General features: G+C 38.6%; 1 protein-coding gene across 3 annotated transcripts in view; it reads left to right on the top strand.

Moving 5' to 3' along the window:
* Positions 1–23,779, top strand: part of LOC137934051 (uncharacterized) — a 43,905-nt gene that overhangs the window by 18,246 nt on the left and 1,880 nt on the right. For 2 of the 3 annotated variants that reach the window (XR_011109154.1, XM_068778247.1), the window contains exons 9-18: positions 1,980–2,169; positions 7,789–8,029; positions 9,375–9,818; positions 13,204–13,261; positions 13,501–13,588; positions 14,545–14,619; positions 17,936–18,019; positions 18,103–18,246; positions 19,155–19,236; positions 23,621–23,703. Coding sequence is in view for 2 of the 3 variants with exons in the window: in XM_068778247.1 (XP_068634348.1) it covers positions 1,980–2,169; positions 7,789–8,029; positions 9,375–9,818; positions 13,204–13,261; positions 13,501–13,588; positions 14,545–14,619; positions 17,936–18,019; positions 18,103–18,246; positions 19,155–19,236; positions 23,621–23,703 (1,489 nt within the window). In the remaining variant the exon portion in view is untranslated. The remainder of the gene's footprint in view (positions 1–1,979; positions 2,170–7,788; positions 8,030–9,374; positions 9,819–13,203; positions 13,262–13,500; positions 13,589–14,544; positions 14,620–17,935; positions 18,020–18,102; positions 18,247–19,154; positions 19,237–23,620; positions 23,704–23,779) is intronic. The other variant, XM_068778248.1, reaches the window with a different exon arrangement.

Raw genomic sequence — 23,779 nt, 5'->3', positions numbered from 1 at the left:
TTTTCTCGGCGCCGACAGACTCTCGGCAGAAACTCTCCAGAAACGGCAACTTGCATACTTCGGCGTTATTGTCCTCCTGTAGAAACCATGCAGCAGACTTTTTTTTCTTCTCGTGTGTAGAGTCGTCTTCTCCGTCAACGGTGGGTCGTCTTCCCCGTCAACCGAACAGAGACAGCAACAATACATCTTCATCCCCGACGCCGACGTGAAATGTAAAAACAGAAATGGCATCGTTGTCACCGGGAAAGAAGGAAGACCACCATAGTTGTAAGGTGTGTAGCCACCAGCTCCACTGCCACCAACCTCTCGCTCCGTACATGGTGCAGAAACTACTAGCGCTCGCTAGGTAAACCGAGAAAGGCAAAAACGGCGACGATTGCGTCTCTCGACTCCTTTTAGAACTCCCAATGGAAGAAATGGCATGGTAATTTTTTTTTCCGGCATCACAGACGTCTCTTATACCAGAAAAACAAAAATAGCAGTGTAATAGTAGGAGATAAAAAAAATTCCAATTAGCATGGTCTCACGGAGAGAGTAGCAGTAGAAAAACATAAAATAAAAAAATAAAAAAAACTAATATCTAGCAACTATGAAAAAAAACCCAACGGGGAATGAGATATGAAAAACCATAGTCGGAGTCCTGAAAATCATAGCTCTGATACCATGTTGATTTTTAGGACTCCATGAATTTAGCTCATGGAGAAAAAGGGAAAGAAACCCATTGGGAAAAAACTGGAGGAAGAAGGATTATGGAATTGATTATCCCTAACTCTCCCCCTGAAGCTCTATTTATAGATTTATGAAACTACTGTATTACAATAATAGCCCTGAACTTAGGGTTTAGAGTTTGTGGTTTTAACCCTGGAACTTTAACATAATTACATTAATGTCATCTCTATGGGATGACCCTTTATTTACCATCCTACCATCAATGTATGTGGGCATATGGGCCTTCTCCTTGATCTATGGGCCTTGAGCCCATCTTCTATATCTCTTGGATCCATGGGTCTTCCTTGGTCTTATGGGCTTGGGCCCATCTTCTTATGCACTTTGATATGTGGGCCATCCTTGGTCGTGTGGGCTAGGGCCCTGTCTTCTAACACCCTCCAATCCCAGCTTTACTTGGGCTACCAAGCCCTTTCTCATCAAAATTAAGCTTCAAATCTTGAGGGGGTGGGGGGGAGGGACATCTAGGCTATGGCACTCCAATTGTCACAAAAGGGAAGGCCTTTCAAATGCTCAAATTCTTTTCGGGTATGGATCCAAGTAGTGCTCAAGCCAGAAATGCGTAATTGATCTCTTCGGTCGTGGAATTGGACTTATTCCTAGCAGGATGTCTACTTGGGCTTAGGTCCCGTTTGTTTGTCAGTTTTTGTCCACTTCTTAGACTCGTTATATATAAGCCTGGATGTGAGAGGGAGCATTTTGAGTAGGAATAGTCTCAATTAGTAAGAGTTTTTTTTTTTTTTTTTTTTAAGTAAATGACATTGGTAAGAGTTAGGAAGTGTTATTGGGTTATATAAGCCTGGATAAGTTGCTAGTGATTTTGGGATGGAACTGAGCGCAATCGTAATATCCTCCAAATGACCTGGTCAAATCAAGAGGCTATGTTTGTTCTGACAAAGGTTTTTTTTTTTTTTTTTTTTTTTTGGGGGGGGGGGGGGGGGGGGTGCTTTTTTCCAATTTTGAAAAATAAAAGCTTAGGATCTTTCAAGCTAAAAAAATAAGCTTCCAAAGGTTTGTTTGATTATATAGTTTTCTTTCTTGATGTAATATTGCGATGTTCATTTAGGCCTTTGTGGGCCATTCCATTGTATTCCTTTCACTTCCTTATGATTAAAATTTGTGTTTAAAATAGTGTTAGAGGTTATTATGATGTGGGACTCAATTTTCTAACATTCATCTTAAAGTTTGTAAAAAAACTGGTGATTATTTGGGTGCAAAAAGGTATTGTGTGCTTACAATATAGTGATTTTCAGGTGAAAAAATGATAGATTTATACTTTGATGAGAACTCATGCCAGCTTGGTAATGATATTCGAGATGACAAAGGGCAATGTATAAATCCTGATGGACTTGCAATGTTTCTTGGTTTACTTGCGTCAATTCCCCTCAATTACTCAGTGTTCAATTCCTCCAGATCTTTTGGGAATGGCCCGCCTGACTTCAGGTAATAACATTTGCTGAGAAAGTTGCAAATTTCTGTTTCTGCTTATGACCATCACTTGAATCTTATTAGTTTCTATATAAGATGAACTTTTTAATATCTTGATGAATTATCACCTGAAACATGTTTTTGTGGGTGCACTTATTTTTATTGGAGGGTTGTGTGTTTGAAATTGGTGCAGAATTGGAATTCAACTCCAATTGTAGTTGCAGTTAATTCAACTAGGATTATTGTTCCACAAGAATCTTGTTGGCACCAATTTCTAGTTCTAGCATTCCATTTCCATTCTAGAGAATGGATATAGAATTCTGAAAGAGGAAAACTCATTTTGATTTTTCCTCAATCATGGAGAAAATAGAGGAGAGACACTCTCCCTGCCTCTCTTGTAAGGGAGAGGAGGGTGGAACATCCTCCCCTATATTCTCAACTGGCAAGAAGAGGGTCATTTGCTCTCCTGTTGGCATGTAATAGAAAAAAGGGGAAGAAGGCTCCTTCCCCTCCTCCCCTTGCGTTGAAGTGCAATGGAAAGGGAGGAGTTCTCCTCCCCAGCCTAACACGAGGATGGATTCCATCCCTGCCTCTGCATGGCTGGTTCCTGTTTTATGTGAAAACCCATCACGGGTTTGGGTGGGGACAGGCTTCCTTGACTTCGAGTTTTGTTACCGTTTTACCCCTTACTATTTACGTGATGACATGGTTTGAAACACTAAAGAATGATTTTTTTAAACAAGAATTGGTTGTTATGGAAAAGGGCGTGGATAGGGTGGGGATGGGGTTAAAAGTCCATCTTTATCAAGGATTTTGATGGGCACGGAGTTTGAGGAGGTAATGGTGCAGGGATGTAAATGGTGTACAAACGAAACAGAATAAGCTATTTTGTTTGCTGTTGCAACTACCATTTGCATCTTCTGTATCCGTTCTATTCGATTATTATTCGGAGGTATTTGGATTCTGTTTATTTACCTGGTTACCGATTGATAAGAGGGTAAACAGATAAATAAATGAAAAAGGTAAAAATATTAATAATTTTATAAAAAAATATAACATCATAATTAACATTAAAAAGTCATGTAAAAGTATAAATAATAAGATCCTTCCTATGTGTATTTAGAAAAAAGTTTACAAAAATGGATTTGTACTCACATGCTAAGAGCTCAGATCGAGATCCAACTGGAATTCTAGCACGGAAGCAAGCAAGAAAGAGTAAAAAATAGAAATTGATTGACAAGAAAGAGAAGAAACACTCTACTAGAAATGTTCATGTAATCTGGATACTGCATTTGTGTGAAGACGATATCTCTTTCATAGTGTGGAGCAACCCAAAAAATTATCTTTTCCTCAAATTTGGATCCCAATGAAAGCAGAAATAGCCATGGTTTGTGGAGGACACCTGCTGCCAGACTCATGCTCCATAATTTACTCAACCTAGTCTCCCGCTCTTCAATCAACTCGTTGGACCTCTTTCATTATCACTCGAGAAATTTTCAGGAGTGCACCTGGTTGCATACTATCCTGTCTCAGGCGAGAAATTTTCAGGAGTACACCTGGTTGCATATTAATCTCTCTCAGGCTTTATCTGAAACAAGATATGTTATTCTTCAAAGTCCTTTTCTCTTAATTGCTCTATTTTAATGAAGCCGTAGAGATTTGTTGCTGCAAGATAAAATGGGACGAGAGACAGAGAGAAGGACAAGGGATGAGAGACTGAGAGAGGGTTTTAGAGAGGAAGGATTTGACAGGGGGGCTGAGAAAGATAGGTAGTTGGTAGAGAGGGTGTACCTTTGAAGAAAAAATGGGAAGCTGGAGCCTACTACAAGAGCAGGTTGAAGGGAGAGAAATAAAAAACAGGAGAAAGACTAAAGCGAGAGAGCCTCGTCTCCTCTGGTCCATGATCAAAGCAAGGAATGAGGGAGATAAAAATTAGGGTCAGAAACTTAAAATATATAGGCATATTAGAGAATACAAGAATACCCTTTATGAGTAATCAGGTAATCGGGTATGGAGTAGGTATTATCTGTTTCTATTCTGTTTAATAACCGCTAAAGTGTAAACGGGTAAAATTGGGTTAACATTTATGGGTAAGATATTCGGTTTCGTATTCATTCTGTTTAATAAACAATGAACTGAAATTTGGATAATTGGATAAAATTGATATCCCTAAGGTTTAGGTTTTTATGAACAAACCCAATTCCATTTATGTTGACTGGTGAAAAGGAAAGGGGAGGGGTTGTTCCTTTCCATTTGTCCCCATTGATGATTGAATGGGCACCTTCCTCCTTTCAAGACAAAAATAAATAATATGCCAAATGTTGCTTTTATATATTACAAGTACTAAATATGCTTGGTCCATATTCAAAAAAAAGTAAGCTTGGTCCATATTAAAAAAAAAAGTGTCTAAGTATATTATAAATTTGTCCTAAATATTTCAACTTGTGAGTCAAGAGTTCTTTGATATGGTTACATTGTACTTTCTCGTCTATGGGTGAAGGTACTATACTATGGTATAGAGTGCTCTCCATTTATGAGAATTTAGAGAATTGTTATTGTTGGGCAAAAAACAAAAATCAAGTAAAATTTAGTGATAACACATTTAATATAAATGATCAATTATAAAATGCATAAATTTAAATATTAATTACAAGTTAATTTGGCATTGGTAGCAAGGATCCTCCCTGGCGACAATGGCGACAGTTTTTTGAAATTCAAGGTTTGTCTAGGAATATTGTCTATAATTGGTCTCATGTTCATAGGTTAGCAATAGGGATGGGCATGGGTTAGGTTGGGCTTGGGTTTCTCAAAACCCGAACCCAACCTAAACCCAAAAACACTCGAAACCTCAAACTGGACCCTGACCCGATTACCACCCCCACAACCTCGTTGCCACACCATCTATATAAATCCAAATTAAACCCGACCTATCCCCGCCGTGTCCTCGTAAACCTGACCCATCCCCACCTGTCCATATCCCGTTTCATATTTGTGCGGGTCGGGTTTGAGGAAACCTGTCCTCGACCCAAAACCCAACAACGCTTTATCACCAGCCCATTCCTAACCCACGGGGTGTAACCCGAACCCGGGTTTTTTGGGTTGGGTTGCCCGTGAAACTTGACCGATGCACACCCTAGTTAGCAAATAGTTTTGCTGATTCTTTAGCAAGAGAGGGGGTTACTCTCCAATCTCTCATTGTAAGAGGTCCTTCCATGTAGTTTTCTAGCCTGCTCTCGAGCTTTAATGAAATGTGCCTTTTCTTAAAAAAAAAAAAAAAAATAATTTAAAAAAATCATTAAAAAAATTTAATGGATAACATACCATGTTGTTTTATAATTAATATATAGTTGATTATTACTACAGATGATTTTCATTAAATTAATATACCATAATAATAATAATTAAGTAATTAATTCTCTGTAATTCCAATTAATGTTATTAACACCAAATTATGTTGAAATATAATCAGTAATTTTGGATGTCACACTAATGTTGAAATTCTTTAAGAAAGAAATATTTATTCCAGAAAGTTTTTATCTAGTAATAGACCTTCCAGTAGGTTTATTCTAGTAAATCAATTCTAAATAGACTAATCTTCCCTAAAAAGCTTATTAACAACCAAGTAAATGTATTCTTTTGAGCACATTGTTATGGGCTGCAAATTTGCTAATACTACATCAAAACCTGCAGCATTCTTTGGTTGTTCCTTAATTGCCAGTCCATTGTAAGTGGGCCTTGACAGTGAATTCGTACTACGCCAAATTACAGAGAAATCCTAAGATGGAGAATGAGAGAACAGCAAAATTTCATCTCAAGCAGGTGCTGATTTTCCACTGGTGTCAGTCTCCTTATTGGTTCTTTACTTCTCATGGTACCAGTGGATGGTCTTGTTATAACAGTTGACCTTTCTCCATCCTATTACAACCATAATTTGTTTATTTTCTGAATTGCTCCTGGATTGTTTTTTCAGGGTAATCAAGTTTCTGCATTGATGCTTTTATAACAAACTTCCAATGCCTGTCAACATGATCTTATCTTCAGAAAATTTGGGTATCTCTTAGGAAAAATGCAGAGCTTTTGAGTAATATTTGCTGCAAACAATAGTTCAATGGTCAGATGGGGAGGGTTTCTTAGTCTGAGATAGTGGGTTAAAGTATCACTGGTAAGTAGGGTTTCATGTATGCCTAACTATCATTTTGCAAAACAGAACAATAATGCAACAAAAGAGTGATGATCAAAGAGTTTTATGGAGGATGAGATTAAATAGTATATCTAGGCAAGCTACTAATGGATTCTACACATAGGCTTTTGTTGTTCTTTGAGTGGTTGCTAGATTGGCATAGGGGGTTCTCTGCCAAAGACAGTAATTAATCGTTGATAACTCACCTGAGAAGTTAATCCTGATCAGTTTGAAATTGTTAAAGAAATCTTCTTAAGAAACTGAGATGCAGCAAACTCACCTTCACTGAAGGGAAAAAGGAAGAGAAATTGGTAAGTCAATACTAGAAAAGGTAATGTGTGAAAGTTTAATCAAACTCATAATTATTTATCTATTTGCTTTTTTTTAGAATGTCTCAAGACTAAAGACATGGATCAATTTTTTTAGAATTTAAAGGCTGAAGAAGATAATGAACAAAGTCTTGTGAAATGAAGAAGGAGAATTTAGTGGCTGAAGTGCATTATCATAAAGCAAATATGAACTAAAAAGTAAATTCTGTGTAAGAAGAGACCAAAGTGAATTAATGAAAGAAATATAGACTTAAGATGGATATTCAGTAACTCTGAATTTGATAGACATATACTTCAAATAACTGATTTGGCTTTGTCTTTTCTGATGTCTGGTAACATGTACATCCCTCAGTAAATTCAGTCGTGGATGCTCTAGCTAAGGAAGGGATTAGTGGTCAATAGCTTTCAATGGATTTTTCTTCTTAGTTTATGTTGCTTAGTTTCTCAAATGCTGTATCATTCTGACGGCTGGCAGCCCAAACTCTAGCCTCCATTGTAACTTTACTTTTTTTTTAATACTTTACACATCATTCAAAAAGACTTTGAGGATTAACATGCAATATCAACAAATACAGGGCTTAAATTTAGGTAGTTTTTAAAGTTATTAGCTATGCCCATTAAAACCCCTTACAAGAAAGACTAACAATAGACAGTTCTGGAGATGAGAAGCACTTTGTGCCATTGGCTAACCAAGAAGATGGTAAACTTTCTCTCCTTTCCACATTTGTCTAACCCTCTATTTGCCCTCCCCTCAGATCGCTTCCTTCAAGTTTTGAATGAGAGGAAGTCCTTTGCCCTTTCTTACATTCAATATTATGTATCAGCTTCTTGCATGGTGTTTTGTTGCATAAAAAAAGGGCTTGATTGAGTTCAAAAGTTGCCGTCTTCTATTGCATTTCTATTTTTACTAAGAAAAGTTTTTGCCAATTCAAAGTAAGGGCTAGATAGAGTGCTAAAAAGGTGTCTGTGTTTGGTCCTGAGTAATTAAATTTTCTTGGGCTCTAAAAAATCAGCATTCAGAAAAAGAAAACTACAAAAAGAAATCCAAATGAAGACTATGTTATGGTCTGTCTTTGCATCTTTCATTAACTGTACTAATGAAATTTAGAATTTTTTCTTTGTCAGATACGTTCTGAAAAGAAAATTTGATCGAGGATCATATGGTGAAGTTTGGTTAGCCTTTCACTGGAATTGCTCTCAAGATATTGATTCTTTTCCTGAAATGGGGAGAAAAAGTGCCTTTTCAGAAAACAACTTTTGTTTGGACCCACATGTCTGCAACATGAGCACAAAATCCAATTCATCAAGTCAAGACAGCTTTACAAATCCTGCTAGTGATGATCTGTTTATTTTGAAGCGAATTATGGTAATGCCTCGTGATTCAATTACCTATCCTTGTTTGTTGCTTCAGCTCATGCCTCAAGTATGTAATGTTTTAAATATAGTCTGTATGTATCCGATTTCTTAATTGACAAGGCCCTGTATTATCCCTCTATGTTTTCACCTTTCAAAATTGAAGTCTTGGGAGTTGTAGTTGTAACTAGAATGTCGTAGTGTAGATTATTTGAGACTGTTCTAATGTCAAACTATAAAAATTTCATTAAGAGAACAAGAGGAAATACAAAAAATACAAGACTAAGGCCAACAACAATAACAAGCCAAGTACCAGAAAAGAATTTGCACTCTGTCGAGTGTTTCCCTTCGCGATAATTGGAACTTGATCGCTTATATGACGGGTCCTCACCAGATGCCGGTCATGGCTACTTAGGATCCTCCCCCAAGCGACTGCATCAAATTAACTTTGATGGCAGTGCTTTAGGTTGTCCTAGGAAGTAAGAGAGATGTAAGAGAGATGATCCCAAAATATGGTAAGCCCTCGGAGAAGGGCGAAGAGCCCAGCCGAGGTGGAGTCGGAGATTCCCGTTTGCCTCGCATAGAAGATAAGGCTGTTTCCCTCTCTGAGTCTCAGAATGCACCATCGTATCCAGCAACCCCCGGTCTTCATCGAACACTCCCGTCAAAATTTAACTTCATAGAACCTGGCCATGGTGCTTTCCAAGGGGTGCTGGCAAGCAGGTGTTTATGCTACCAGTAAGAGAGAGAGGTTTAAGATGATTTTAGGATATTTACATGAGGCTGGTGGGGCACCAGAGGAGACAATCTTTTTGTTAACAACTATGACTGGGAAGTAAAGGAACGCTGAAAATGATATGGGTGGAGGTGGTGAGAAGGACTTGAAGAAGAGACTCTTAGTGATGGACTATTTTAAGTATAGAGCAGAATAGAAAGATTCCAGGGATCACCTCAGGCAATTAGGATGTAGCAAGTTTCTTGAATTTTTTTGGTAATGTTTATTGAAAGATCATTTGAGAATCTCCCAGGACTTTGTCAAACACCATCTTGGAGTAGCTTCGGAATGAATTAGCTAGGAGGGAGGCCTATTTTGTTTTTCTTGTTATCAGTTCATGTGTTCTTTCAAAGTTGATGCAGATCTCATTTGTTTGATATGTTTTGCTTATGGAAACTACATGAATACAATGAGCTAAAATCTCTCTCTCTCTCTCTTTCTCTCTCTTACCAGTATTTCATTACTTTTGTGGTCTTTTTTATTTGAGGGTTTTCAGAATTAACTCCACAAAATATACTTTGGGGATCTTTTAACTCCTTAATCTTCTGTATTGCTTATACTTGTTAGTCATTGTTTCATCCAGGTTGAGAGAGGCCATTCTGCTTATTTAAGTGGATTGCGGGAGAAATATTTTGGGGAAATTTTTCTTAATGCTTCTTTATCTCTTCGAGGCTCGGTATCTTCAAAATTATCGAATGAAGGCCACAAAAGTGGATCATTTGTAAATGATATTGGCGACAAATGGAAAAGAAAGATAGATGATGATAGTGATCAAGGCTTGATGCACATTGCTAGATTTGTTGAGTCATTTGAATCTCAATCGAAGGAGATATGGCTTGTTTTTCGTAATGAGGGATTGTCACTGTCAAAACTAGTATACACAGCAGAAGAAACAAGAGGCACTACTGATAGAAAGGGGAGTGACAGGGTAAGGGACGTACAGGTGCTCCATCCATCTAAATGGTGGCACTGGTTGAGGACAACAGAGGCAGGAAGAGATGAGATGTGTAATCTTATATGGCAGCTGGTATGGTTTGAACCTTTTGTTTTTATTATGTTTCTCAATGTAAAAAAAGTGTTATGTTAGTGTGAGAAATTGTGTGTTTATCTTGGGAAGTATGTTACAATTCAGTTGCTGAATATTTTTTTTTTTGTGTTTGAGATACTTATGTTTGAGAAAGCTTTGATGTGTTTTAATTTTAATAGTGTTGCCAAATTCACACTTTGACGTTGGGCTGGGGTGGGATCTGTTTTAAATGTGCTATTGTAGGTGATATAGTGAGTTCGTAAAATTGCTTTTTATCAGTTGTTTTGTTTTCCTGCCTCTTTGACTTATTGCTAATTTTGCAGTCTTGCTTTTTATCTGCCACTATTTTTATTTTTTTTTGAAAATGGTGACTTGTTTATTATATTTTTTTGAATGTTGATTTACACACAGACTACATCTCTTTCCTCTAGTGAGACTTGAATCCAATACCTTGAACATGATTCATGAGAATTTTTTTTTTATAAAGATGTATATTTATATAAAAACAAGAAAAATACAGAAATTATAGGAGCAAATTCCTAACAAAAAAAGATTGTAGGTTTGCTCCAATCCTAGCATGCACATCCGCTGCCAAATTGGCAGATCTCAGAATGTGAAACCAAATACAAGAAAATTGAGAAACAATTTCGAGAATCTCTCTAAAAGAATCCCAATGGCGGCATGAGGGAGAGGAAGCATACTCGAACTCTCACCAACCAATTACCACATTTGAGCCTCCTTCAATATGCAGAGGACCACTACAACTATATTTGAAAACGTGAAGCCCATTAAGAAGACCTTGAAGCTCAGCCGACGTGGAATCAGCAATGCCTAATGGGCCAACATACGGGAAAAGCTGGTTGCTAAAGGGATCTGAGATAACTCCCCCCAAACCTGTGATCCCGGGATTGCCCAACGAGGAACCGTCAAAATTCAACTTTAGGAAACCGTGCTTTGGGGGGATCCATTCTTGTATAACTGGGCCCTTGGAGACAAACCTCATTCTTGCCTGATTCATGGGGAATTGACCCCTAGCTTGTAAACCAATAGCGATATGCTATTTGAAAACGCCATCTTTATCTAAATATTTTTTTTTTTTTTGAAATGTCTTTAGCTAAATAATCTGCAAGGCTGTTTTCTGAGTGAGGCACAAACATCCACTTAACCCTCCAAGATGAAGCTAGATCTCAAATTTCATGGAATACATATGCTAACCTTCAAGGTGTATCAGATTTTTTCATGACCCAGCTCATTACATGTGCTGAATCTTCTTCAGTGACTAGGGGAGCAGATAAATCTTGAGCCACCTATCAAACTCCATTTGGTAAAGCTTTTGCTTTGGCTTATATCTAGTCACTTACACCCAAACATCCTAAGTAGAGAATGAGAATAGCACTCTCGTGATCTTTTAAACTGCCTTCAAAACCCATTGGCTCAGGTTTCTAGATGAGGAACTGTCAAACTTTATTTTAGCCAGCTGAGGGGGGAGGACATTCAACTAGTTTGGGAGGTGATTGACATTGGAAGCTCATGATAGCTATTCAGTTTCTTCTTATAACTGAGATGGGGAAGGGGCATTTTTTGGAGAGAACATTGAATATTCAAAAACAAGTTCCATTCAAATCTTGTACAAACAACTTTCAAGCTATTAGGCCCATAACAATTCTCTCTTTGGTGGGGTTGACCATAGAATGTGTGACTTTTCTATTATGAGATCCAGTGAGGTGGTAGTGAATAGAGAAGTCCTTTTGTTCCTCTCTGGCCATAAGTTTTAGGGCACCACATCAATGGCTACCTTCCAAATGGTCTTTCCATATTTTTCTATCAAAATGAAAATTCTCTAAGAATTCTTTTTCCTGTTCCATGCTTTCCTCACTTTCTATCTTTTTTTTTTTTTAGTTTAATTTTTGAGATTCATTCTTCAAACAGTCTCTGAAAGCAGATCCTATTATATGGAAAGTGGAGATTAGGAACCTATAGGAAGGTAAGCTGGCTGCATTGATTTGTTTTAGTAATTTAGGTCTAGGTTTGGAAAAAATTAAGGAGAAGAACAGAGAGGTGTAGTGGCCTCAGTTGTTGATTGTGATGGTGAGTGGGAGAGAACGATTGCGAGCAAGTGTGAGACTTAGAGAGAGAACTATATTCCACAAGAGAATTCGAATCAGGGACCGACTACGAAGCGGACGGGATGTTCGACGATGGGAACCGGCTTCTCCAACCTCACAACTGGATCGAAGACGAGAACCTGCTACATCTACCTAGGAGCTTTCACACTACAAAGAAGAAACTACCTTTGAGGCCCCTTTGTGGCATGACAACACGGTAAGGAGGTCCTTCTTTGAGTCACCAAAGACACAGACTAATCAGCCGATTGACCATGATATAGAGCCAACTCAATGAACTTCGAACGTGGATCAAGAATGGGTGACCGTGCAGTCAAAATGACATAGACAAAACTTTACTACATCGAATCATCAACCCACCTTGGGAAGAATTTTGATCTCCTCTGCTATTGGACATACTCCTTGGATTATCTAGAAGGAACGCAATAATAGACACTTCAACTTCATTGCTTGCCATCCCAGGATGGTAGTCAACCCAATCATCCTCCCTGCGCCTCAATTGGTCAACCATCGCTCATATGACATGCTGCCACCGCTCTCCCACCATTGCTGCCTGGACCCCCCCCCCCCCCCCCCCCCCCCCCCCTGCTGGATTCTTGAAGTTAAATTTTGATGGTAGTGCTAGAGGGTGCCCGGTCATCGCTGGTTTTGGTGGTGCTTTTAGAGATGTTGATGGCTGAACCTTGCTCACCTATTCGGGTCCTATGGGGATGGCGGATTCGACTGAAGTGGAACTCTCCGCTCTTTACCATGGTCTCCTCCTTTTACGACGTCATCTCAGCGGCCCACTCATCATTGAGGGTGATTCTCTTGTCATCATCAACTAGTGTTCTACTGCCTCTTCTCCTCCCTGGCGCCATTGGAGTGTCCTCCATAACATCTTCGATCTTACCATCCAGATTGAATGTTATTGGACCCACACCCCTAGATCAGCAAACTCGTTTGCTGATACTCTTGCTAAAAATGGAGCCTTCCAATCTCTGATTGTAGGGGGAGAACTCTCCTAGTATTCTGTTTGTTTTGTTTTGTTTTTCTGCTAATAAAATTACGCTTTATTAAAAAAAAAAGGTCTAGGTTTGGTTCTAAGAGAGGCAACCCTGTTTTCTTGACTTTTTTTGTTTTCTTGTCTATTCTGGAATTAACTGTTTAGTAGTGTGAGGTCGGTGACATGTCATTCAAACTATTGTCTACAATATGGTAGGTCGATTGTTTGCACGATCACAAACTTCACTCACTGAGACATTCTTTTAATCTTGTGTCAGTTGTTGGCTCTCAAAGCATGTCATGATCGAAACATTACCCACAGGGACATAAAGCCAGGTGAGAGATTTTTCTTTTTCAATGTTATGGATCCGTGTCAATAGATAACAATGAACTGGTCTTGATGTCCTTGTTTTGGAGTTAAAGAGGCCAGGTAAGTATTAACCTTGGGTGTTTCTCTTTTTCTTTTTTCCTATTTAATTCTATTGTTAGACAAAGAAATCAAGTAGCATTAACATTTTTGTTCATCTTGAAACCTCTGTAATCATGGACACTCATTTTTCTTTTTAATTGAAAAGAGAACATGGTGATATGCTTTGAAGACTTGAAGACAGGGAGATGCTTAAGGGGAATTCCAAGTGGAGAGACAAACTACCACATCAAAATGTACTTATCTATTGCTTGTGTCTTCTCTTATTTGGTAGACATTCTGTACATATCTTGGTATAAAGTGAAATTAGTAAGCTGAGGGACTCCAGAAAGGCCCATGTTAGACAGTTCATTGAGTTAATCCTTGCTAATGAGGTGGTTGCAGGTTTTGTTTCCAACTTATCCCATATCACCACTTTGCTTCTTTTGTTAATAGATCTCAGCAGTCTTTGATCAGTAATATGTTGATTCTCTGTATATTCTTTGTTTTCCTTTAATATTTATTTTCTTTTAAATTTGAAAAGAGCCTATTACACATGAAAAATGATTCTTCTTGCATAGCCAAGCTTGATTGCAACCAGCATCTCCCATGGCTTCACCATGACTCTCGAAAATGCATCTGTGGACCTAGCCCTTAATCCATCAGTATTATCATAGACTGCCTAAGCCTACTTTGTGTTTCTATCCTGGTAAAGCGGAGCTAATTCCCTTGAGAAAGGTTGTCTCACTAAGAGGAAGACAATTTCTTTGTGCATCTTATTTTGAGTTGAGATACTGTGTCACTTGCGCTTCTTTACTTGGCAGTTTTTTTGCTTGTCCCTAAATCTTTCTGTATAGGAGCTGTTAAGAAGCTGCTGTTCTATTTTATATATAGTCATATGGTTTGAAGTAGTCTTTAGGACTAGGGATGCTTTAATTAGAATGTCAATTGTATCGTCTATAGGGGTTATAGGTGATTCCTAGTTGTGAGGTCATTATAGGTGTTTTCTAGTAACAGTCCTATTGAAAAGGAAGATCATCTGGTCTTCTAGATCTCTTCTATTATTTTCAAGTTCTTCTCTCTCTCTTTCTGTCTTCCTCTCTCTTTCTCTCTCTTTAGGAGAGCTTTGTCTATTTACTTTTTTCTTTTTGTTCAACCCTCAGTAAACTACACTTCCTGACAGACTAAATGGAGTTTTTGTTTGACTTTGCAGGCGCATCATAGACTTTGGAAGTGCAATTGACCTTTTCACAATTAAGCATCTTTATGGTTCAAATGGGCCTTCCAGGTAAATGCCTGCCCTTATATATGGGCTTTTGGTCATTCTTTCTGTTTCTAGATCATAAAATAACATCATCAGCTAGGAAACCTCTCCAGGCTGCAATAGTAAGCTGCTATGTTACTTAGTCGTTTGGCTTCATTGGAAGTAGAGGGAAAAAACATTGAAGTGAGGAAAGAGAAGATGGAAAGAATCACTAACAAAAAATTATTATTACTATTTTTCTAGCGTTTAAAAAAAATACTATTTTTCTAGAAAGGCAAAGAACAACTCTAGGAAGGGGCCTCCATTACAGGTTTAGAGGGAGACCCCTTTAGCTATTATTATTACTATAATTATTATTACTATATAATCTTCTGTTAAAAAAATATTGTTATCATTATTAGAAAATGATGTTGTTATAGAGGGTTGAAAGGCCTGCAAACAAAAGCAATCAGGAATACAAGGCTACCTGGCTCTAAAGGAAGGCTAAAGGGATATTGCATGTCAACCCCTTAAGCTAATCTATCTCTTGTACCACTCACAAATCTATTAACATGAGACTATTTAACCATTGCATTCTTAGACAGATCACAAACTTCATGATAAATATTCCAATGTCTCTGAGGAGGATCTAATTTCCTACTCACCATCTTATACCGGCCTAAGAGTCACATTCTGCTGCTAAGGGATTTGATAAATGGTTATGGTAAAGCCTTAACCCATAAAAATAGCTTTGATATTTTCTGAACAGCATTTGGGCTTAAAGGCCCTGAAAATGATTGAGTTGCAGATCCATCATTCTACCCAAATACACCAAAGCCTGCTGGGCCTGGATTTTTTGGAGAACAGCCATCAAAATTAAGTTTAATACATCTTTGATCCGAGGGAGACCAGCTTGCTTGCTACCAGTAGTCATTTTTTTTATTTTTTATCATGGCCCTTGACACATTAGCAAACTCTTTAAGACTAAAAATTATCTCCTCAGATATCTTCTCCAAGGAGGAAGCCATGTTATTGAAATGTCTTCTATTTCTTTGATTTTGAAGTCTCCAGGGAGTGTATGCCAATTAAACTTTCCACAACAATTTCCCTAACTAGGGAAGAGGGCAGTAACTTCGATGGGTTATAATATTATTGAAACTTGACGGAGAATAGCAATGTACCCATTGATTTTTTTTCATTCAAAATAATATTGTTTTGTTCTTGATGAGAGTAACTTAGTGGAGAAATGCAATCGTGCTACTGAGGCATGGTGAAAGCACATGACTATGGAGGGACAAGCGATTCACTAAAAATCCTGAATATCTAGTTGAACGAGAAAGCACTTTCTTTTTGTAACGGTGATCACAGGGGTTCCATTGATGGCATCAAGCTGGGGAACACCAATTCGATGAAGGTGACTATGAAGTCTACAAACAAAAGAAGCTTCATCTAGATCCCTTTCATTGCCCTTGAAGGAGCCATCATTCAGCTCTCAAAAGCAATTGATAGACAAGATTGAACAGACCTCTGGTCGGGAGATTCATTTTTTTGCTTCTGGTTCAGCAATGATAGGGCATACAGGTTAGCAAGTTGTTGGAAAAAAGAAATAGAAAGCTTATCGCATGTGTTATCGTTCCACTAGCTGATGACTCTGGACTAGTTGGTGATAAAATAACTCGATGCTTGAAAAAGATACTTGATACATTTTCACTATCGACGATCCACACTTGGACCCCAGTGAGTTTGCCACCACCACCGACTCTCTTCCCATACCAAGTTGATGGTTGTTCTTATCGAGATGCTAATGGGGCTTGTGCGGTGCCCCCTATAGCCTTTGGGCTTGTGTGTGAGCCTACTTGCTTGGGGTCTTGCTATTTTGGGCCCACTTGCTGCCATGCGCACACGCCCCTTGGTATAGTGGCACCCGCGATTTGCTCACAAGCGTGGTTAAAGTGCCCCACTTACATAAAGGGGCTTGTGTGCTAGCTAGCACTCTCTTCTGTTTTCTTCACAGGGTCAAATTGGATTTGCATCTGGATCTGGCAACTAGCTGATTAAGATCATCTACCTCCACCATTGGTGGTTCTTAATTTTAACCCCGGAGGAACAAGCAACGACTTTTGCGCCTCTCGCTTAAGTCAGTTAGGTCAAGGCTCTGGTTCTGAAGATGTTTGATGGGTAGAAAAAAGGGGCAAAAGGATTGTAGTACTTGTTAATCACGCTGATTACATCTTGTTAAACACTACTTGGTTTAAAATATGAGATTCCATACTATTGAAGAGCCAAGAAATGACTGAAATTATCAGTCTCCCATTCTTCTTTTTTAGAATCAAGTGGATCATTTGTCATATACTTAAGCTTCCTTTTCGATCACAAGAAAATCTGAACTGCTTGGTCCCAAACTTCATAGTTACTTGAATTCAACTTCACGGATGTAACCCGAGTGATTTTCAGTTTTTACTCATCACCCTTGGCTGGTTTAACATCAGCAATTACTCACCACCACAACAAGGAAACACACAACACTTCTTAAAACACACACACACACACACACACACACACACACACACACACACACACACACAGAGTGACTAACCACAGAGTATTAAGCTGTTCTATACTGAAATAATCCAGATCAGGAACAATCCATGTAGGAATGGTTTGCGCAGATATATACCAGCACCATATTTGACAATAACAACAATTCTGACAGTAGGCAGTAGGAACAAATACTAAAGTCCAGCAATAGTTACTTATTATCACCTGTTAGAACAGCAAAATACACCTACAGATGCTTGCACAGACCACAATAGGTAGTAGAAACCCTCTTAAGACTGTGTAGCTTCCATATAGAGGGCAGGCAATAGAAAGAAATCACTCACGATGGATTTGAGGCACTTAGTCCATCACCCAATGGTGTAGGACAGGAAAGAAAGGATTTCACTTGCCAACACCTTGTTGTTAGCGTGGGAGGATTTCAATAGGAGGTCTTGGGTTCAAGCCTTGCCTGGTCTGGGGCATCTATTAACCTAGTGTGATAGAATGATCAAAAGAGAGACGCATGCCTAATCGGCATTAGAAAGAAAAAGGATGAGGACTTGAGATGTCTAGAATCTCCCTGTGCTATTGCCCTGGGAGGTCATTATTATTTTTGAGCCAAAGGATTTGGACCATACTGCTTCAATAACATTACATGGAATTTATACATAGAGGGGTCAAATGAGTTATTTTCTTCTATATAGGAGCAGTCTCTGCAAGGACACTTGATTGTTTTGTGTACTTCTTTTTCTTTTCTCTTATTTGTGAACTTTCAGTAAGTCGGAGATCATTGACTTCTATTTTGTTGGTTTAATTTCTTCAGATCTGAACAAACTTTTGAGTATGCTCCACCAGAAGCACTTTTAAATTCCAGTTGGTTTCAGGGCCCCTCAAGTACAACCTTGAAGTAATTTGTTCTGATCTATCTCATATATTTTAAACTTTATATGTTCAAACTGAAGTACGAGTGATTAATCTTCATGCAAACAGATATGATATGTGGAGTGTGGGTGTTGTGATGTTGGAGTTGATTTTAGGTTCCCCTCATGTGTTTGAGATTAGTTCTCGAACTCAGGCTCTTCTTGATCAGCATCTTGAGGGCTGGAACCAAGGCACAAAAGTGCTAGCTTATAAGTAAGTTTAAGCTATTCCTGAATCTAGTCCCTTCAGAATCATACCAAATAAAAGGAAAACTGATATGTCTGTCTTGAAAAATAAATGTTTTAAACATAGGTTTTTTTTTTTTTTTTTTTTTGCTTATTGGCTTTTTCCTTGGGAACTTATCTCATGCATGATTTACTTGCATGTTGTGCTTGTAGAGCAATATATATTCTGCACGATTTTATACTAGATGTTTGGTGGTTTCTTTGTTTTCTGAGAGTTGAAAATGACTTGTGGGGCCTGTTAGTGCACAGAGAAAATTGCTAGAGAGTTCACTTTTTTTGGAGAATTTTACAAGAATGAGTTTGTCAAGTGGGAATTCGGAGGTGAATTCACGTCACCTTGAAAATTCGTTGTACTCTCTTTTAAGCATAATAATTGGAAGTGAATAACTCAGTAGAAGGGTCTAATTTGACTCTTGAGAGTTTAGAGTGGTTAAGGCAATTTATCTACCTTAGTTTGAATTGAAAGATTTTGTCCGGGAACTCCCTTTTACTATTTTTAAATGTCTGCACTTAAGTGGAAAAACACATTTTTCTAGGAATATTAGATGATTTCCGAATAAAAAAAGAAAAGAAAAAGCAAATCACTCTAGATGAACTTTCACTCTCTTCCCTACAAGCTCTAATCTTAAAAAAAAAAAATTGTGAACTCTCTCTCTCTCTCTCTCTCACACACACACACATTCTCACTCTTACATATATATATTTATAAAATCTTGCTGTTCTTCTATTATTCTAAATGCCTAATTTGTCTGGCTGCTATTTTAGGAAAGCAACTATATTTCTGTAATATGTGTACTTGGTCATCTTATGCATGGAGAGATTTCCTAAAAATGTTCAAAAAACTGTTGGATAGCTTCTGATGAAGTTCTATTGCAGATTGAGATCACTTATGGAAATGTGCATTTTGGCCCCTGGGAGTTCACCCCAGCATCACCGGAGAGATGGATCAAAAGATCATGTAAGTTTAATGTTTTATACCTTTTTCTTGATCAACTAGGATCTCTAGTTTCTTGTTTATTTCGGAGGCAACAAGGAAATATGACAAAAGCTAAGGTTAAAAAGAATCCCCTAAGATCCTAATTGAACAAAGGCCTAACTAAACATTGAGTTCAAAATGAGAAAAATCCCAATTAAACTTAACTTATAAAAAGATATTCGCTTGAAATAAAATTGAAATTATAAATGAGACCCCTAATTCTAATTTACTAAAACTGCAGAAAATTGAACTTTGTCTCCGTGTTGAACCAAATAATCAAGTTAACTTGTCTCCCTTGCGTAAACGATCCTCATCAAGGAAGATAATAGCACATAAGCTTCACATTTGTCTCATATAAGATCTAAATGTTTCAATGAGATAGTGATGGACAATAGAAGTGGCTCAATACAATTATAAGCACATGTTTATGGGTATAGTGTTTTTTCCAAAATTGTGCTTTAAGATTGCCGGTTTATTGACATCTAGCCACTTGGCGCAGAAAATTACTCACTCATGTTGGTCATCTCGTCCTCTTAAACTCCTGCATTACTAGTCTTTCAATTCACTTTCTCTCCTTCCTCCCCTACCTAGCCTCCGTTTTCAATCAAATCAAGAGCATTAAGAACCGCTTCCTTTGACGGGTGGCTGATGATGGTTTTGAGTACCATCTTGTGAATTAGAAGGACATTTGCAAGCTAAAGACTCTAGGTGGTTTCGGGATTAGGCTCACCAAAGTATGAACTCCACAATCCTTGTCAAGTGGTTAAAAAAATTCAATACTTCTCTGAAAACCATTTGGAGACCCATGGTTGCTTCTAAGCTCTGATGAGGTCTGATTTGGTGGATCTTCGGAGGATTGCGTCACACACTTTCTCCTTTGTGACACTCACTTTTGTAGTAGCTATCTGACTCTATGTTGGGAATGGGGACTGCATTGAATTCTGGAATGATTGGTAATAGAGGATTGGGGCCCCTCAATGCCTCCTATCTTACCTTGCATGGACTTAGCCGACACCATTCTATCTCAGTGGTCAACTCTTGGGATCCCGGCGGTTACCAGAATCTCTACTTTCGTCGAGGTATGAATAACTTGAAGACTCAGGATGTTTGTAAGCTCCTCAATAATCTCACTTCAATCAAAATTAGAAGTAACCTTGATGACATGCTGATTTGGAAGCCAGCTGACAGTGGCTCGTTTTCGACTGCCTCGGTTTATCTCCACATTTTGGGCCAGAACGTTGATCATATATTCATCATGCTGCTATTGCACAGCCACCCCCCCCCCCCCCCCCCCCACACCCTCTCTCTCTGAAGGTCAGGTTTTTTTCTTATGTGGAGTTTGCTCTTCCACAATAAGATCTTGACCTTGGACAATCTCTGAGAAGAGGCAACTTGGGTTCATCCATCCTATGCCCCCTTCGCAATGCTGATGATGAGACTATCTCCCATCTCCTTCTCCATTGGCCTTTACACCTGGAAAGTTTGGAACCGACTGGTCGACATGATTGGTATTCAAATTTATCTTCCTAGTGATCTCTCCACCACTTGTCACTTCTGCTCAACTTCCCCATCCCTTAGTTGGGCAAGCTCCTCCTCTTGGTTTGCCTTGCGCAAGGCCCTCGAGGCTTATGTAAAGAGAGGAATAACTATCGATTCAATTGCAAATTCTCTAGTGCTGATGACATCTCTATTGGCATCATTGGCCAAATCACTACTAGGATTCACTCAAGGAAAGAACTACAACACCTTGGTGGGATCCCTCTTCGCAGCAATTGGCGGACTGTTACTCAAATGTCCGCCCCCTCCTGTGGCCCCACTCTGAAAGAGTGACAACCTCCAACCCTTGGTGTCTTTAAGCTCAACTTTGATGTAAGTGCTCTTTTTATGACTTTTGTTAACTCTATTGCAACAACCTACAAGGGAAGCCTTTAGTAACTTTGAAATTTGAGATTTCAATCCAATTTCTAAAATACCCATACTTATATTTGCTAGAATTTTTTGAAACTTAAAAGTCCTATATTAGATACCTAGCAATATGCCAAAAGTTCCAGAGTCGATGGAACGTGGGAAATTAGGCACTTAAATCTATCTAATTGGCACCCATATCCAAGTTGGGCCCCATAGGATTATAACAATCCACCATAATTTTGAGTTGTCATCTACGAAGGCCTACTCTTTGATGGCTCTAACTCCATATCATATAGCCTTTTTCACCTTTGTGACAGCTCTGACTCCAACACGGTGTAGCCCTTGTCATAGGTCATCCTCTCTGGGATTCGAACACGTGACCTGGTGCCTGCTCTGATACTAATATTAGGCACCAAACTAATACACCAAAAGCTCCAAAGTTGATGAAATGTGAAAAACGATGCCCTTAAATGGAGGACCAGTAAGGAACTTATCTAATACCAGGCTGGACCAACCTGGTGCCTACACCCCAAGTTGGGACACGTGAACATAGAAAGCTCTTTGTAATTATAAAGTTCCTGTTTCTAATAAGATCAAGGACTTGTGTAGGCTGCTGACTCTTTCCTGGATCGACATCCCTTAAGAGTGCCAACCACTTACCTGATTCCTTGGCAAGGACTAGAGTTTCCCTTCAACTTAGCATCTTTCCCGTTAGTTTTGTGCATTTGTCTTTTTTTTAAGTTTCTTAATCCTTTTGCCCTTTTCTTGGTTTTCTTGTAACCTTTGCATCTTCAGGTGCTTCTTGTATTCTCTTTCCTTTGTAAACTCTATTTCTGATTTTGCTAAAAAAGAGCTTCTGATTTTCTACTCTTCATTCTACTGATGATTAGATGAAAGAAGTGTGGGGTCTGTCTGGTTGTGAGAGAGAATGAAGAAAGTCCGTGGTCCATCGGGTTGTGAGAGGGGGTATCATTAGGTAAAAGTTCTTCATTGTCTGTTGTATGTATGATCCTAAACTTGGAATCTTGTAATATGCCTCCTAAATTGGTCAGTCATTTCGAGATTAAGTATGCTCAGTTTATCATGGTATTGGAGCTAGTCCAAGCCCAGTTTTGTTTTTCTATTCTTTGTCCTTTTGCTTCACGTCCTAGGCCTGTGATTTATTTGTTTGACTAGGGTTGAAGATGCAAGGAGATTGTTAGTAGTACAAGCATCACAGCAGAGTGGGTGTGGAAGATTTTAAATAAGAAAACAGGGTAGCGTGCCTTCTCCTCTGGTTGACCAGAGCCTCTTGATACTGCTCGATTATTTTCGGATGCAATTGGCTGCCCAATTGTTTGAAGGACAGTGAGAATTAGACCAATGATACCAGCAAAGATATGATTATTTCCAACCTCAATAGTTGGCCCATTTCTGTCAAACTACTTTCAGATTCTGCTGATCCTGTCTTATTGGAAAAGGAAAACAGGGGGGTGCTGATGTAATCATCTATCTTCAATTGTCACCTATTACTGTACCAGGCAAGTGCTCGAGCTGGGGAAAGTTGCTTGCTCAGAAGAGACAAGGTTGAGTGGTTCTTTCTACTCTACCTTTGAATGAGTTCAGGTCACATATGTTGTCTTTGATTGACGTATCATTTATTGGCCTGTACCTTCCAATATGAGCTGTTACATATGTTGTCTTTTTGTTGACGTATCACTTATTGGCCTGTGGATTCCAATATGAGCCTCTATCAAAGATTAGCTTTAGCAAATCAGTCTGCAAAGTATTTTGGTCAAAGTGCTAGTGAACCACTAGATGTGTAAACTCTATAAAGGTGTCTGGGGTTAGAATCAGGACTTTCCCTTTGACAAGTGTGGGACTCACCCCGAGCAGGCCACACTGTTAAATGTTTATGAAAATTACTAGTTAAAATTAGGAGACCTCTTTCTAAGTAATAACCACATGAGTTTCTAATCCTAGAACCATGTTGGACTGTTTTTAACAGTTCATGATATGAACTCCAATTATTTCAAGAGAAAAAATTTAACTGGAAACGAATAGCCAACATTTTACCTCTGAAGCAGTTCATCGGATGGTGCGGCCACCTTTACCATGTACAAGAGAACAATCAAGGCAAAGACTCTTGTATTACTGCTGGGTACGAAATTCCCTAGTAGGACTGGCAGATTGAATACAAGCTTCAACCAGCCACAAACGTGTTGTCTTTTGAATGTAACTCTTACGTATTGACTGAGATCTGAATAAAGTGCTGACTACCTTGAGGATGACATAGAATTGGAATAATGGTGTTTCCTTATTGATGCTGTACTGAGATGATTACTCAATTAAGAAAGTGAATATACCCTTAGAAGTAAAGTTATATTTGAGGTTATTTTAGTGGTCACATTTACAATGGGCTCCCTGTGGGAGAATCTACCTTGTGGTCCTGACAGCTGATCATCTTTCTTGAAATAAGCTTGGGGTTTGGCCAGCTTCCTGGAAATGCTCTGAAGAGTCTTTCTCAAAACTTGTGAAGTGCAGAGATCCTCTCCAACTTGGGTTAGTTTATATTATCCTACTCTTTTCTTTTTTCTTTCCAAATTTTTACTTTTGTTATAGCTTTTTGTTGAGGGTT

This window comes from Aristolochia californica, unplaced genomic scaffold (genome assembly GCF_029961685.1).
Source record: "Aristolochia californica isolate CCGP_79_NKW_82.1479 unplaced genomic scaffold, dmAriCali1.0.hap1 SCAF_6, whole genome shotgun sequence".
Classification (NCBI taxonomy): domain Eukaryota; kingdom Viridiplantae; phylum Streptophyta; class Magnoliopsida; order Piperales; family Aristolochiaceae; genus Aristolochia; species Aristolochia californica.
This window is presented reverse-complemented; position numbering and strand designations above follow the sequence as displayed.